General features: G+C 43.8%; 1 protein-coding gene across 1 annotated transcript in view; it reads right to left on the bottom strand.

Moving 5' to 3' along the window:
• Nucleotides 1-53: 53 nt before the first annotated feature.
• The window catches only part of tnnt2b (troponin T type 2b (cardiac)), a 36,650-nt gene continuing 18,476 nt past the window's right edge, over nt 54-18,227 (bottom strand). The window contains exons 8-13 of the mRNA XM_079840360.1: nt 17,181-17,258; nt 16,988-17,095; nt 16,799-16,911; nt 6,532-6,622; nt 6,263-6,303; nt 54-410 (exon numbers count right to left, since the gene is read on the bottom strand). Coding sequence (XP_079696486.1) covers nt 371-410; nt 6,263-6,303; nt 6,532-6,622; nt 16,799-16,911; nt 16,988-17,095; nt 17,181-17,258 — 471 coding nt within the window. The 3' untranslated portion in view covers nt 54-370. The remainder of the gene's footprint in view (nt 411-6,262; nt 6,304-6,531; nt 6,623-16,798; nt 16,912-16,987; nt 17,096-17,180; nt 17,259-18,227) is intronic.

Below are 18,227 nucleotides of genomic sequence, written 5' to 3'. Positions count from 1 at the left end.
AAAATCACAATTTCATCCATGCATAAAGAAAGAAACACTGGGATATCTTTGTTAGTCTGATTTATTATAACATCTGTACTTCCTGGTTATGTTTTATTAACATGCCCTGAAAAACGCATGCCACCTTTTCAGCTTTATTCAATGATATCTTTCACATTACGATTGATTAACATTAAATCAATAAAAAGATCATACACGATGCATATAATTAGCATTACAGCATATTCATATGACTAATGTGGACTGTTGTTTATTAGTCACTTAAAATCCAACTGTTTTCAAAATGCTGATTTTATTCTTTATCTCTTTAATAACATATTATCAATGCACATGATGTTGTAGAGGTTGCTGGTGTCTCTGCGATGCTGCTTTATTTTCTTAGTCCTCTCTTAGTCCTGGATCCTTTTGTACTAAGGGAAAAAACAACAAATTAATTGTTTGTAATATATATATATATTTTTTTAACGCATTTGTATGCAACTGCAAAAATTTGTGAAGACATTTGGAGACAATTTTAAGCAAAAAATTGAGTTGAGTTGTGTTGTGATGAGCCAATGTCATATTTTGTTCAATTATAGTATATTTATTTGTTCAATTCAATTATATTTGTTCAGTCCCACCGCTTTTGGTGTGTGTCCTCAAAGTGCCCTCATACATAAGTGTGCCAAATTTGGTGAAGATATATACTTTCGTTTAGTAGTTATAGACATTTGTATTTATGAGCATATAACACGCCTGACTTAGCATTTTTTTGCCAATTACTATCAAAATGTTGACATTTGGCCATGAACATTAAGTCAAAACACTATGATTCTGATTTTCCTACAGTGATTTCGTCTCGATCGGACACACTAAATCACAATGTTGACATGTTTGGTATCGTTGGACCCGGCAAGGATTCAGAAGTCTAAGTGTGTGAAAATAAGTAGAGTCAAATCCAAAGTTATAATCATGAGAATATTTGATTGGCTCGAAACTTCTCAGGCTCCTTCAGGGCATGGTGCCGATGACCAATACCGAGTTTCACAATGACACTAATGTGTTCATGAAATACAGCATTTTACTACAAAATTCAAAATGGCCGACGTCTAAAATGGCTAAAAAAGCCATTTTTCATATCTCCGGACCAGTAGGTGGCGCTGTGCCGAAACGCTGCATGTAGCCTCAGGTCATGCTTGTGATGATCTCTACCAAGTTTGGTCAGAATGCGATAAAGCGTTGCGGAGATACAGCCTTACGTCTATTTTCGCAAGCGCTACGTCAAACTAGTTTGCGTGTTTTTCAAAAACACTTTGATGAATCGACTTGAATTCCATATTTTTTTGTTGGCATTGTCTGAAGATGATCTGGTTCAATTTTTGTGCAAATCGGATAAACCGTCTAGGAGTTTTTTGGCGGGAAAATTGTCATAGGATGCAATCGAATCGCCGTGAGCCAAGGAATCAGAAGGAATGTTTCTAACCCTTACAGTTCAAACGTTTGGACAGGTGGTGGCGCTAGAGAGATTGAGTTAGAGACTCCAAATTTGGTATGTTGACAGTTTAGACTGATCTCTATCCGTGTACCAAATGTCACAACTTTCCCGCAAGCGGTTCTATGGGCCATTGACTCAAGAGCGGAAGACGAAACAGAACAATAATAATATTTAGGTGCTCAGCCCCTAATTATGTAAACACTCAATGCTTTATTATTATAAGGTTGCATTTATTTAATGCATCTAGCATTGTTTCTCAGATCAGAACAGACATGTGACCTATATTTAAACAGTTCTTTGTTGATTCTTCCAATCCTTCAGTCTTTTGGATCTTTATTTTAAGACTGTAGCATGACATAAGATATATTGGGTGTTAACTAAATGTATTTATACCAGCATGAGATGGCACTGTGTATCTGTGGCAGTAGCAAATCTCCCATTCTTCCAGCGCTTAGAGCAGGATTTCCCAGGAGCCCCGGGTCTGTCTGACCCCTTTAACTCTTGAACAGCTGCTGGATCTGTGCGCCCGTCCTCGTGCCAGTCGGGCAATAACAGAGCCATTAAACACACTGGCATGACTTTGTGGATAAGTGCTCAGATAAAACATTCTGGAGCAGAATTTGCAGTCTCACAACTGGAGACTGGAGAGACTGAACTTGAGGAAAATCCTTTGTCTTCCCACAGTTGAGCCGGGCTCAGTTCAGTACCGGTCAGATTAGCCATAACTGCTCAGCAGGTCTGTACAGATTGGGCATGAGTCAGGCAGGAGTCATGCATTTTTGGCGTGCGATACATCACCTATCCGACTGACACACACACACACACACACACACTGGCTTTGACTCGAGGGCTTTGCTAAGTCTGCTGAATGACGGGATCGGCTGCTGGTTTCACACACACACGCAGCGGCTCTGATGTTTGTTATTTTATGCTGATAGTCGTCTATAATTAAACCCCCTGACCGAGTGTTGAGCAGCTGTCCTCATGCTTGCAAAAAGTGCCATATTTATATGACCACATGCATTTTAGCATCAAAGTGTGCTGTGGTATCTGGATGTTAGCAGCAGATCGTTGAGTTGTGAGGTGGGGCCTCCATGGATCGGACTTGTTTGTTCCGCACATCCCACAGATGCTCGATTGGATTGAGATCTGGGGAATTTGGAGGCTGAGTCAACGCCTCAAACTTGTTGTTGTGCTCCTCAAACCATTCCTGAAGCATTTGTGAACCAGCCTTCGCTCCACACGGGTATCAATGAGCCTCGGCCGCCCATGAGCCTGTGGCCGGTTCTCCACTGGTCCTCCATGACCCTGTGGCCGGTTCTCCACTGGTCCTTCATGACCCTGTGGCCGGTTCTCCACTGGTCCTCCATGACCCTGTGGCCGGTTCTCCACTGGTCCTTCATGACCCTGTGGCCGGTTCTCCACTGGTCCTTCATGATCCTGTGGCCGGTTCTCCACTGGTCCTTCATGACCCTGTGGCCGGTTCTCCACTGGTCCTTCATGACCCTGTGGCCGGTTCTCCAGTGGTCCTTCATGACCCTGTGGCCGGTTCTCCACTGGTCTTTCATGACCCTGTGGCCGGTTCTCCACTGGTCCTCCATGACCCTGTGGCCGGTTCTCCACTGGTCCTTCATGACCCTGTGGCCGGTTCTCCACTGGTCTTTCATGACCCTGTGGCCGGTTCTCCACTGGTCCTTCATGACCCTGTGGCCGGTTCTCCACTGGTCTTTCATGACCCTGTGGCCGGTTCTCCACTGGTCCTCCATGACCCTGCGGCCGGTTCTCCACTGGTCCTTCATGACCCTGTGGCCGGTTCTCCACTGGTCCTCCATGACCCTGTGGCCGGTTCTCCACTGGTCCTTCATGACCCTGTGGCCGGTTCTCCACTGGTCCTTCATGACCCTGTGGCCGGTTCTCCACTGGTCCTTCATGACCCTGTGGCCGGTTCTCCACTGGTCCTTCATGACCCTGTGGCCGGTTCTCCAGTGGTCCTTCATGACCCTGTGGCCGGTTCTCCACTGGTCTTTCATGACCCTGTGGCCGGTTCTCCACTGGTCCTCCATGACCCTGTGGCCGGTTCTCCACTGGTCCTTCATGACCCTGTGGCCGGTTCTCCACTGGTCTTTCATGACCCTGTGGCCGGTTCTCCACTGGTCCTTCATGACCCTGTGGCCGGTTCTCCACTGGTCTTTCATGACCCTGTGGCCGGTTCTCCACTGGTCCTCCATGACCCTGTGGCCGGTTCTCCACTGGTCCTTCATGACCCTGTGGCCGGTTCTCCACTGGTCTTTCATGACCCTGTGGCCGGTTCTCCACTGGTCCTCCATGACCCTGTGGCCGGTTCTCCACTGGTCCTTCATGACCCTGTGGCCGGTTCTCCACTGGTTCTTCATGACCCTGTGGCCGGTTCTCCAGTGGTCCTTCATGACCCTGTGGCCGGTTCTCCACTGGTCTTTCATGACCCTGTGGCCGGTTCTCCACTGGTTCTTCATGACCCTGTGGCCGGTTCTCCACTGGTTCTTCATGACCCTGTGGCCGGTTCTCCACTGGTCCTTCATGACCCTGTGGCCGGTTCTCCACTGGTCTTTCATGACCCTGTGGCCGGTTCTCCACTGGTTCTTCATGACCCTGTGGCCGGTTCTCCACTGGTTCTTCATGACCCTGTGGCCGGTTCTCCACTGGTCCTCCATGACCCTGTGGCCGGTTCTCCACTGGTCCTCCATGACCCTGTGGCCGGTTCTCCACTGGTCCTCCATGACCCTGTGGCCGGTTCTCCACTGGTCCTTCATGACCCTGTGGCCGGTTCTCCACTGGTTCTTCATGACCCTGTGGCCGGTTCTCCAGTGGTCCTTCATGACCCTGTGGCCGGTTCTCCAGTGGTCCTTCATGACCCTGTGGCCGGTTCTCCACTGGTCTTTCATGACCCTGTGGCCGGTTCTCCACTGGTTCTTCATGACCCTGTGGCCGGTTCTCCACTGGTTCTTCATGACCCTGTGGCCGGTTCTCCACTGGTCCTTCATGACCCTGTGGCCGGTTCTCCACTGGTCCTTCATGACCCTGTGGCCGGTTCTCCACTGGTCCTCCATGACCCTGTGGCCGGTTCTCCACTGGTCCTTCATGACCCTGTGGCCGGTTCTCCACTGGTCCTCCATGACCCTGTGGCCGGTTCTCCACTGGTCCTTCATGACCCTGTGGCCGGTTCTCCACTGGTTCTTCATGACCCTGTGGCCGGTTCTCCACTGGTCCTTCATGACCCTGTGGCCGGTTCTCCACTGGTCCTCCATGACCCTGTGGCCGGTTCTCCACTGGTCCTTCATGACCCTGTGGCCGGTTCTCCACTGGTCCTCCATGACCCTGTGGCCGGTTCTCCACTGGTTCTTCCTCTGAGCACTTTTGATAGAGACTGACCACTGCAGACTGGGAACACCCCACAAGAGCTGCAGTTTTGGAGATGCTCTGACCCGTCACAATCTGTCCCAAACTCGCTCAAATCCTTACGCTTGCCCATTTCTCCTGCTTCTAACACATCAACTCTGAGGACAAAATGTTCACTTGCTGCCTAATATATCCCACACACTCACAGGAAATGAAGAGATTTGATGAAAACATTTGTTTACAATATATATCATGCATAAAATATATGATATAAAAAACATTGGACACTATGATGCTAATAACATGGTATTCTTTGAAGTATTGTACAATGTCATACGGTATATAAACATGATCACTCAGCAAAAAGGCGTATCAAAATACCAGCGTATTACCCTCGGGTCCTGTCACTGAACTGGGACATTTGTACATCACACACACACAATGTGGCAATCCTTTGGCATGGCTGAGCCACAACAAAGCAGCAACTGTTATCTCACACAGAACGTTCTGGAAACATACAGCTATGCTAGATTATCTTAGCGGCATTACGCGTCTTAGCTGGGTCTTTACCGCTTTATTTGAAGACACTGAGGTCAATATTATTTTAGGACTGTTGCTCATCTCTTCATATCTGAGCTGGAGGTAACATGCGTTCTTCTTCCACAGCTGCTTGATATTTAACACCTGTGACTAGTCATGTGACTATATGGACAATTGAATTGAATTTGAGCCGCCTTTATACATCTCAGATCAGCCATCACATGCTTGAATCATAGAATAATAGCACTATATGAGGTCTTGCACATACAGTATGTTTAGAAATACAAAAGTTTGGGGTTTTTGTAAATCGTTTTATTCATCAAGGACGCATTAAATTGCTCAAAAGTGGGTTTATAATCATACAAAATATTATATTTCAGATAAAAGCTGTACTTTTGAACTTTCTACTGTACTTTCCATTAATCTAAGAATCTTGAAAAAATGCATGACGGTTTCAACAAACTGCAAATCTGTTGTCAACATTGATAATAATCAGAAATGCTTCAGCATATCGGAATGATTTCTGAAGGACCATGTGACTCTGAAGACTGCTAAAAAATTGCGCTTTGCATCACAGAAATAAATTATATTTTAAAATATATTAAAACAAAACCCAGTTATTTTAAATGGTAATAATATTTCACAATTTTTACTGTGTTTTTGATGCAGCTTTGGCTTTTTTAAACACATTTATAAAACTTTTAAAGCTAGTAGTGCTTCTAACTTAAGGCCTGCTTACAAAAATGCGATGATTAGTGTCTGATATGGGTCGTATTTGGAAAAATAACGTCGAAACGGGCCGTTTTCGCTTGTGGTGTGAATGTAGCGTTGGATAATGCTTGGATTAATCGGCAACATTTCACAGCCACTTACTTTTTCTGATGGTCGCTGACTCGATTCCTGAGCACGATGATCTGTGAGACACAAAATCACACGTGTTAATCAATCTCGGTGAATCACTTTCCTCCTTCTCATGTCAATCACATTGTCTCTCTGGGAACCGGCCCGTATGATTGTTCTGCCAAGTCTGAGCTGGGTGTGACTATGTATGACATATCATAAACGTCCTCTCCTTAAATTTTGACTTTCTTCTCTAACATCCTGTTCTGGTGGCGCGGCACTTTGTGGCTAAGAAACCTCACCTCGTATTTCTGGCACATGTATTTGTATTGCAACTCAAACTTCTCGGCTTCCAGCTGGCGCATCCACTTCCAGAGTTCGTTTGCGGTGTCTCTGCGTGTAAACCACAAGAGAACATGAATAACCAGTCCATGAATGTCAAGCGAACAGCCTGTGGCTTCATGTTAAAGCTACTTCACTGTATATCATGTTGGCAGAGCTATTTGACGTTGGCTGCGTTTGAAATCACACACTTCCCTGCTATACAGTAGGTGAAAACAGCAAGTGTCTGAATTCACAGCACTCATAAAAGAGTCGGATGATCTACATCAAGGCTGTCCAATCCTGCTCCTGGAAGGCCATTGTCCTGCAGAGTTTAGCTCCAACCCCAATTAAACACACCTGAACCCGCTAATCAAGGTCTTATTAGGCATACTAGAAACTTCCAGGTGTGTTGAGGCAAGTTGGAGCTAAACTCTGCAGGACAGTGGCCCAACTTTGGACACCCCTGATCTACTACTTCCGCTGAGATGGACACTTTACTATCCCATGAGGCCATTGGAGAGGATTTGAGAATGAGTGAAATGACATAACTGACACTGGTAGGTCACAGGATAATATGCATGTCCAGATTACATTCATACTACACACACTCATACTATACGTAATTGGTTGTGAATTAATTACTTATTAATAAATATAGCTGTGAGCAGAAATCATGGGGGTTCAAGCATTTAAAGGGTTAGTTCACCCAAAAATGTAAATTGTGTCATTAATTCCTCACCCTCATGTGGTTGGACACCCGTCAGATCTCCGTTCATCTTCAGACACAAATGAAGATATTTTAGTGTAAAGCTGATGCTGAGAAAGGCTTCAGATAGGCCTCCATTGGCATTCAGTACATTTACACTCACAAGACCCATAAAAGGCTCTTAAAACGTCGTTACAAAGTCCATCTCACCACAGTGACTCTACAATCATTTTACGATGCGACGACAATAGTTTTTGTGCACAAAAAAAATCAAAATAACGACTTTATTCAACCTCTTCTTGTCTTCCGTGTGTGTCTCCACGACGCATGCGTGAGAATATGACGCAGATCCGGCACACGGAAGACAAGAACAAGCTGGATAAAGGAGTTATTTTGATTTTTTTTGCGCACAAAAACTATTGTCGTCGCATCGTAAAATTATTGTAGAGTCACTGTGGTGAGATGGACTTTGTAACGACGTTTTAAGTGCCTTTTCTGGGTCTTGTGAGTGTAAATGTACTGAATGCCAATGGAGGCCTATCTGAAGCCTTTCTCAGCATCAGATTTACACTAAAATATCTTCATTTGTGTCTGAAGATGAACGGAGGTCTGACGGGTGTCCAACCACATGAGGGTGAGGAATTAATGACAGAATTTTCATTTTCAGAATAGTCCTTAAACTAACCCTTTAAGGACATATGTAAAAAGATATTACGTTCTATTTAGCAAGCATGTAACCACTTATAGATTGAAAAGAGCATTTATAGCCAATACAGGCAATTTACCAAGGAAATTTTTTTTTTTTTGGTAGTTATAGCGCCACCTATGGTCCAATCTCCACCACTTGTTTAAGGTGTCCTCCGAGTGTGCCCATACATACATGTACCAAATTTGGTGTAAATTTGGGAGAGCGGCGCACAACCTAACGCTTTTTGACTTTCACAGTTTGTGTAAATCCACTTGGGGTTCAGAGTATTTATTGTTTCCCACATTAATTGCACACACGTCTAGTACAATTATGTGGTTTTGTTTCATTAATACAGTGTTTACTTTTTTCTTGATTTACCCCGAAATAATGGAAGTGAAATGGTGGGGCTCAATGTAACATGACCAAATAACAGCTTAACATGTTACCTGATATAATCAAAAAAATATTAAATATTTTGTCAACAACATACAATTATTAACTTTTTAAAATAAAATAATGGCATTTTTTAATCATTAAAAATATAAGCATTTTTGAATTTGACTACAAACACATCGCTAAATACAGCTATACAGCATAGTTCAAAACATAATAATAATTCATAATTTCTGAACATTAACTCTCAGTCATTATTCACCCTTTTCTCATGGTTTCTCAAAAGAATTAATAAAAGTATAGAAAATAATGGCATATTTCTAATAGGGGCTGATTGTAACGCAGTGTTAACACACACACCATCTGCACAACTGGAATTTAAACCGCGGCTCGTGTGTTAGATCAGCATTAAAGAACCATCTCAACTGTTAAATAACAGATATAAGATTACAATAATATCAGATTTGTCTTATTTTAAATAAACACAAAAAACAGAGATGAAAACTAAACTTAAGTAAGAAATTTACTTTTGCTATGGTTAAATACATGTTCAGTAATATCTTCCAGAGAGTCTTTAATTTTGGCGCAATTTTTTCTCTAAATAATGTTGATATGGCAATTAGTAAATACGCTAAGTTTAGTCATTCTGGCATGTGTGGAAAGGGTTAAAACATGCGTGTTACAACTAACCCCGCATTAGGTTGTGCCCCGCTCTCCCCTATCTCATTTTGTTTTGAAGCTATAGACACTTATATTTATGAGAGCATAAAAATTACCCATGGGTGACATTGACATCCTATCAAAATTTTGACATTTGGGCATTGTTGTTTAGCAATCAACCTATGTTTTTCGATTTTCCATTTTTTGACTTTTTCTGCAGTGGTTTCGTCTCGATTTGACGGTTTCGAAGATATTCACAAACGTTTGTTAAGCACGAAACCTGGCATGTTTGGTGTTCAGGGTTGGATTCAGGAGTCTAAGGAGGTGACTTCCGTAAAAAGCGCTGGCTCGAAACTTCTCAGGCTCTTTCAGGGCATCGTGCCGATGACACATACCAAGTTTCGTTGCGATCGACCTCCGTTAACCTCGTCTGATAGCTGCTTAAAATTCTTTGGCCGATGGCGGACATGTTTTTTGAGATACGTCAGTGTACTGTCCGCATAGCCAATCATGGCACCTCGCACAAAGACACTACATGCCAATTTTCAAGTCAACCGGACGAACGGTGAAGTAGTTATAGGTTTTTTCCCTGTTATAGCGCCACCAAGTGGCATCCTTTTTCACACGACCACAGAATGAGCTCTTACATAAGTGTAGTTTGGTGAAAATATCTCATTCCGTTCACAAGTTATAGCCATTTTAGTAAAAGTGGCTCCTCCCACTTCAAACGTTGTGACGGCCCTTAGGGACCATGAACCGAAATATCCACTTTTTTTGATAACTATTGACACTCAGACTGCAGAGAATCCAGCTGCACTGGTTTGGTTCTGATCAGGCTAAAAATCTAAGACTAGTTCACTAAAGCAGGTTTTTCAGACACTTGAGACACTTGTTTTATTAAAAAACATATACACAATATAAACAGCTACAAACTATCAAAAACAGGACAGCTGCATCGACAATCAATTATTATAGGACAGGTCAAATAAAACCGTTTTTAGCCTAGATTTAAAAAAGGGCAAAGTAGGAGCAGTTGTAATTTCAATAGGCAGACTATAAAATAGGCAGATCAGAAAGATATGGCGGAGCTAAGCCATTTAATGACTTAAAAACTGATAAAAGAACTTTAAAATGTATTCTATAGCGTACCGGAGCAAAGTTTCTCATCATGTCACTTTACCAATTTACCAATGGAAAGGCGTGTTGACGCGTGTCTGGAGGTCCTGCGGCACGAAAGACGCGATTCGTCCGTCCAGTTCGCGCGAAAGATGCAAATTTCACGCAAATTTCACGCAAATTGAGCGTTTTGCTGTGCTTTTTGTGCATTCACGCGTTTGAAGCGAATTCCCATCTGACGCCCAAGTTGAAAAATTTGAACTTTGGTGTCAATTCGTGCCGCGTTAACCAATCAGGAGCCTGCTCGCTGCTGTCACATGGTGAAGTAATGTGATGAGAAACCCAGCATAATTTAAAAATACTACTATTTTGTCACAAAAGGTAGTTTTAAGACTTTTTCAGGTGAAAATGTAGTTGTAATCTGTGGTTTGTTTATAAAGAGAGCTCCTCTCTGAACATGTGATCTGGTGTGTGTGTGGAGTTGAACATGTGATCTGGTGTGTGTGGAGTTGAACATGTGATCTGGTGTGTGTGGAGTTGAACATGTGATCTGGTGTGTGTGGAGTTGAACATGTGATCTGGTGTGTGTGGAGTTGAACATGTGATCTTGTGTGTGTGGAGCTGAACATGTGATGTGGAGTTGAACATGTGATCTGGTGTGTGTGGAGTTGAACATAGGTGTGTTCGACATCGGCTGCGGCTGGAATCAACTGATCGGCGAGAGTAGCCGCATGCAGGCGGAGGAGCTGCAAACACAGACGTGAAGTCGGACACTTTCTGCTTCTCGCGGTGACGCTCGCGCTGTGTTTGCACACTTTATCAGCTGAAGTGAAATAAATGCAATATTTGGCAATACACAGATGTTTCAGAGACATTATTGTCATGTAATACTTTATGCACTGCTTAATACAGCGTGTGTTTTTACAAGAATAAAGTTCAACATATAAGCCTACACTATCAATGAAGTGGGGTCTATGTTTTTAATCAGTTATATTTTGATAAACATGACAATATAACAGCGCGACTACATGAAAGGAGGTTTTACTGTTATAAAAATCAGATTTGTGCGCATTAGTGGAGCTGAAGGTTTTAGAATAAACACGAAAACACGTGATCGCTGTCATGCGGTGAATCTGGCCAATCGTGGAACGGCTGTGTCGTCATCAGAGCCCCTGCAGCCTCATGCAGTCGCTCTCGAGAAACTGCACCGGCTGTAATCGCCGGCTGCTCTCGAATCGCTCTCGCGGCACTTTGTTGACATACGTCACTGTCACGTGGCGTCGGCGCTGCCTCAAGTCGGACAAAATTTCTAACCGGCATGCACTGCTTCAAGTCAGCCGCCGATCGGTCTGCGCATCGCTGGGTGAAGTCGAACAAGCCTCATGTGATCTGGTGTGTGTGGAGTTGAACATGTGATCTGGTGTGTGTGGAGTTGAACATGTGATCTGGTGTGTGTGTGTGGAGTTGAACATGTGATCTGGTGTGTGTGTGTGTGGAGTTGAACATGTGATCTGGTGTGTGTGTGTGGAGTTGAACATGTGATCTGGTGTGTGTGGAGTTGAACATGTGATCTGGTGTGTGTGGACTTGATCATGTGATCTGGTGTGTGTGGAGTTGAACATGTGATCTGGTGTGTGTGGAGTTGAACATGTGATCTGGTGTGTGTGGACTTGATCATGTGATCTGGTGTGTGTGGACTTGATCATGTGATCTGGTGTGTGTGGAGTTGAACATGTGATCTGGTGTGTGTGGAGTTGAACATGTGATCTGGTGTGTGTGGAGCTGAACATGTGATCTGGTGTGTGTGGAGTTGAACATAGGCTTGTTCGACTTCACCCAGCGATGTGCAGACCGATCGGCGGCTGACTTGAAGCAGTGCATGCCGGTTAGAAATTTTGTCCGACTTGAGGCAGCGCCGACGCCACGTGACAGTGACGTATGTCAACAAAGTGCCGCGAGAGCGATTCGAGAGCAGCCGGCGATTACAGCCGGTGCAGTTTCTCCAGAGCGACTGCATGAGGCTGCAGGGGCTCTGATGACGACACAGCCGTTCCACGATTGGCCAGATTCACCGCATGACAGCGATCACGTGTGTTTCGTGTTTATTCTAAAACCTTCAGCTCCACTAATGCGCACAAATCTGTTTTTTATAACAGTAAAACCTCCTTTCATGTAGTCGCGATGTTATATTGTCATGTTTATCAAAATATAACTGATTAAAAACATAGACCCCACTTCATTGATAGTGTAGGCTTATATGTTGAACTTTATTCTTGTAAAAACACACGCTGTATTAAGCAGTGCATAAAGTATTACATGACAATAATGTCTCTGAAACATCTGTGTATTGCCAAATATTGCATTTATTTCACTTCAGCTGATAAAGTGTGCAAACACAGCGCGAGCGTCACCGCGGGAAGCAGAAAGTGTCCGACTTCACGTCTGTGTTTGCAGCTCCTCCGCCTGCATGCGGCTACTCTCGCCGATCAGTTGATTCCAGCCGCAGCCGATGTCGAACACACCTCATGTGATCTGGTGTGTGTGGAGTTGAACATGTGATGTGGTGTGTGTGGAGTTGAACATGTGATGTGGTGTGTGTGGAGCTGAACATGTGATGTGGTGTGTGTGGAGTTGAACATGTGATGTGGTGTGTGTGGAGTTGAACATGTGATGTGGTGTGTGTGGAGTTGAACATGTGATCTGAGGCTTGTTCGACTTCACCCAGCGATGCGCAGACCGATCGGCGGCTGACTTGAAGCAGTGCATGCCGGTTAGAAATTTTGTCCGACTTGAGGCAGCGCCGACGCCACGTGACAGTGACGTATGTCAACAAAGTGCCGCGAGAGCAATTCGAGAGCAGCCGGCGATTACAGCCGGTGCAGTTTCTCCAGAGCGACTGCATGAGGCTGCAGGGGCTCTGATGACGACACAGCCGTTCCACGATTGGCCAGATTCACCGCATGACAGCGATCACGTGTGTTTCGTGTTTATTCTAAAACCTTCAGCTCCACTAATGCGCACAAATCTGTTTTTTATAACAGTAAAACCTCCTTTCATGTAGTCGCGATATTATATTGTCATGTTTATCAAAATATAACTGATTAAAAACATAGACCCCACTTCATTGATAGTGTAGGCTTATATGTTGAACTTTATTCTTGTAAAAACACACGCTGTATTAAGCAGTGCATAAAGTATAACATGACAATAATGTCTCTGAAACATCTGTGTATTGCCAAATATTGCATTTATTTCACTTCAGCTGATAAAGTGTGCAAACACAGCGCGAGCGTCACCGCGGGAAGCAGAAAGTGTCCGACTTCACGTCTGTGTTTGCAGCTCCTCCGCCTGCACGCGGCTACTCTCGCCGATCAGTTTCATCCAGCCGCAGCCGATGTCGAACACACCTCTGGTGTGTGTGGAGTTGAACATGTGATGTGGTGTGTGTGGAGCTGAACATGTGATGTGGAGTTGAACATGCGATCTGGTGTGTGTGGAGTTGAACATGTGATGTGGAGTTGAACATGCGATCTGGTGTGTGTGGAGTTGAACATGTGATCTGGTGTGTGTGTGTGTGGAGTTGAACATGTGATCTGGTGTGTGTGGAGCTGAACATGTGATGTGGTGTGTGTGGAGTTGAACATGTGATGTGGTGTGTGTGGAGTTGAACATGTGATCTGGTGTGTGTGGAGCTGAACATGTGATGTGGTGTGTGTGGAGTTGAACATGTGATGTGGTGTGTGTGGAGTTGAACATGCGATCTGGTGTGTGTGGAGTTGAACATGTGATCTGGTGTGTGTGTGTGTGGAGTTGAACATGTGATCTGGTGTGTGTGGAGCTGAACATGTGATGTGGTGTGTGTGGAGTTGATCATGTGATCTGGTGTGTGTGGAGCTGAACATGTGATGTGGTGTGTGTGGAGTTGAACATAGGTGTGTTCGACATCGGCTGCGGCTGGATGAAACTGATCGGCGAGAGTAGCCGCGTGCAGGCGGAGGAGCTGCAAACACAGACGTGAAGTCGGACACTTTCTGCTTCCCGCGGTGACGCTCGCGCTGTGTTTGCACACTTTATCAGCTGAAGTGAAATAAATGCAATATTTGGCAATACACAGATGTTTCAGAGACATTATTGTCATGTTATACTTTATGCACTGCTTAATACAGCGTGTGTTTTTACAAGAATAAAGTTCAACATATAAGCCTACACTATCAATGAAGTGGGGTCTATGTTTTTAATCAGTTATATTTTGATAAACATGACAATATAACAGCGCGACTACATGAAAGGAGGTTTTACTGTTATAAAAAACAGATTTGTGCGCATTAGTGGAGCTGAAGGTTTTAGAATAAACACGAAACACACGTGATCGCTGTCATGCGGTGAATCTGGCCAATCGTGGAACGGCTGTGTCGTCATCAGAGCCCCTGCAGCCTCATGCAGTCGCTCTGGAGAAACTGCACCGGCTGTAATCGCCGGCTGCTCTCGAATCGCTCTCGCGGCACTTTGTTGACATACGTCACTGTCACGTGGCGTCGGCGCTGCCTCAAGTCGGACAAAATTTCTAACCGGCATGCACTGCTTCAAGTCAGCCGCCGATCGGTCTGCGCATCGCTGGGTGAAGTCGAACAAGCCTCATGTGATGTGGTGTGTGTGGAGTTGAACATGTGATCTGGTGTGTGTGGAGTTGAACATGTGATCTGGTGTGTGTGGAGTTGCACATGTGATCTGGTGTGTGTGGAGCTGAACATGTGATGTGGAGTTGAACATGCGATCTGGTGTGTGTGGAGTTGAACATGTGATGTGGAGTTGAACATGCGATCTGGTGTGTGTGGAGTTGAACATGTGATCTGGTGTGTGTGTGTGTGGAGTTGAACATGTGATCTGGTGTGTGTGGAGCTGAACATGTGATGTGGAGTTGAACATGCGATCTGGTGTGTGTGGAGTTGAACATGTGATGTGGAGTTGAACATGCGATCTGGTGTGTGTGGAGTTGAACATGTGATCTGGTGTGTGTGTGTGTGGAGTTGAACATGTGATCTGGTGTGTGTGGAGCTGAACATGTGATGTGGAGTTGAACATGCGATCTGGTGTGTGTGTGTGTGTGTGTGTGTGTGTGAGCTCCAGTGGATCAGCGGCGCTCATTAACCCGGTGAGATCAGCCTTTCCTCAGCCAGTCCTTCTGCCGCTGGCTCTGATGTCTCTGTGGCGTCTCCAGCTATAATTCGTCTTGTATCGGCCGATCTTTGCTCTCATGGATCTATAATTTGTTCCCTGGCAAATCGTTTAGACTGCGGGCAAAGAGAAGTTTCATTACTTTTTTATTTTTAGGCTCTTTAACTTTACGTTACAGTTGTAGTCGACTAGCTCTGACTGTGAATGTTTGACTGAATTGTTTGCTTTATTTCATGTGTAGCTTATTATACCTTTTACTTATACTTTTGTATTATTGATCACACATAAACTTGCATTTAACAAAAAGAGACTGTGTTGTGTTTCATGTCATTTAATGTCATCACAGTGATAATCATATGCACACTTGTCTGAACCAGATATTAATATATGATTAATATAAATAGTGATGGACGATTCCAATTTCTGATTTATTTATTTTTAAATGTACACAATAAAAGAATGAAAGTATACATGAACAAGATGTTTATTTGGTATTTAACAGGCTAAATTGGCTTTTGGCTAATGAAAACAAGTCTGCAATCTGAAATTAACGGGAAATTGAATTGGAAATGAAAAGGCTGAAAGGTGAAATTAAAGGCAACAACGGCATATTCTGCAATTCAAACAAACATGTTACTTAAATCAGCATTTGTTTTTAAATTCAGTGTAAATTAAATTAAATAAAACCAAAGTATATAATTGTTCCAAAATGTTAAATCAAATAATGTTTAGTGCAACGAAAAAAACTAAGAGCAGGTGCTTTTTAAATCAAATTAAGTCAATGTAATTTTAAGGTAAAATAAAAATTATCATCCTCTAGGCTACAGAACTGATAGTATTTCATTTCAAAAGTTCAGCATGTTCTTCTTTACAAAAATAAGTATTTCGGCTTTGAATATAGGCGTATGTGCACACAAAAAAATCGGCAGAAAAGTACAAAGAAAACCGGCCGGTTGCCGATCACGCGCTAGAAGCAAAAAACGTCCGGTTACGATTTTTGGCCGGTCAACCGGTGCATCTCTAAATAAAACCATATGATTTTGTCCTCTTTGTTGTCACTACTAGAGCAAGCTCCTGATATCCGGCAAAGTTCAGATTTTTCAACTCGTTCTATTTGTTCAATTCGTGCCGCCTCATTCGTGCGAATCGCACCACAGAATGTCTATTCGCGTCTTTGCATTGACTTAACATGTAAATCACTCGCGCGAAACGCTTCATTCACGTCCAGTGTTAAAGCAGCATAACGGTTTAAGAGCTATGAGCCATTTGGTACTTTTGAGCGCTGTAGCGCCCCCGTCAGGCCGATTGGGACGAGCCTGGTGTCTTTGTAGGCATTGAGAGTACAACCATCCCTTAAAGTTTCAAGTCTCTACGACTTCCGGTCTGGTCTGCCCGTTTAGTTTTAGGGAAGAATGCGTCAGCGCTACACACTCGAACCCCTCATGAGTCCTTACTCAACAGAGTTAGCCATTTCAGACGCAGCCGTTGTGTTTTGATCACTTTTTACCTCAGTTTATCCGCGCCGACGTTTTCGATGTCCAGTTCCTTACGCCGTTCACTCAGGATGGTTTTTTTCTTCTCTCTCTCCGTTTGCTTCTTAGGCCCGCCCCTTTTGTCTGTCTGTCAATCAAAACCAAACAGAACGTGAGCATTTGTGACCGCCGCACTGTGACCTTTGACCTCTGAGCGGCCTTACCCGTTGCATGTATCCAGTGTACTGAAAGCTTGCGAGAACCTTTTTCTTCTTGGCGTCATCGTCAGCCTTCCTCTTGGCCTCTTCCTCCTCTTTTCGTGCTTTTTCTTCCTGAAAGAAATAGAGATGAATTCCTGATCAGAGAAGCGGGCGTCTCTTTCTGTGGGACGGCGGTGATGATCTGGAAGAGACTCACGGCTAGTTTGTTTTGCCGCTCTCTGTCCCGCTCGGTGCGGATCCGGTGCTGCTCCGATCGCTCGGACCTGCGGTTCTCCTGTCACAACATACATTTATCCCACTTATGATGATGAACTAGTCATATTTATCATATTTAGTGTATCTCAAATATATGAAAGATAGCCAGAGTTTAGCTTGAGCGTAAGCGTAAGGATTTGAGCGAGTTTGACATGAGCATCTGTGGGATGAGCTGAACAAACAAGTCCGATCCATGGAGGTCCCACCTCGCAACTTACAGGACTTAAAGGATCTGCTGCTAACATCTTGGTGCCAGATACCACAGCACACCTTCAGGGGTCTAGAGGAGTCCATGCCTCGATAAAGGTCATAATGTAATGTCTGATCGGTGTAGTTATCTTATCTTTAACCCTTAAATGCATGACCGCCAAACATTCTTACATATTGGGGTCTTTAGTGACCCGGATCTATATCTAACATGGATAGATCTATACCTGTCGCGACAATATATAAAACTCCTGATATTAGAGTAACAATTATAGAAGAATAAAATAAAACATATTTTGTTCTCTTTTGGAGCTTGGAAGGGTTCAGTTTGAGCAGATGTTTTACACCATCATCACTGTCCTCGTCAGAGCTCATTTCCCAGTACATTCTGCATCTGGATCATATTCACCATCTCACGCATATTCTCAAAACTCATTTCCAACGTCTTGAAAATCAATATTTTGATCTCTGACAGCTTCTTTCACCAGATCCATCATCAAGTGACACTAATATTTGAATGTGTTCAGTTCTTGCTCTGCAGTAAATCTGAGCCATTTCAAGTTTTGCAGATTATAATTATTATTGTTTCATTTTCTGAGGTAACTATGAGTGAAACGTCATCATTGTGAATCAGACATCGCCACCTTGTGGAATAAAGCTGAATTGCACTTATTACGTCATTATAGATTCATTTATTATTGTGCAGGAAAAAAAATATGTACAATCTTGTCCTTTGTTGTTTGATTAACATTAAAACACAGTATCAGGAATATTAGGCAGC

The sequence above is a fragment of the Gobio gobio genome, assembly GCF_949357685.1.
Source record: "Gobio gobio genome assembly, chromosome: 17".
NCBI classification, from domain to species: domain Eukaryota; kingdom Metazoa; phylum Chordata; class Actinopteri; order Cypriniformes; family Gobionidae; genus Gobio; species Gobio gobio.
The sequence above is the reverse complement of the archived record's forward strand: the minus strand, read 5'-3'. Positions and strand labels throughout refer to the sequence as shown.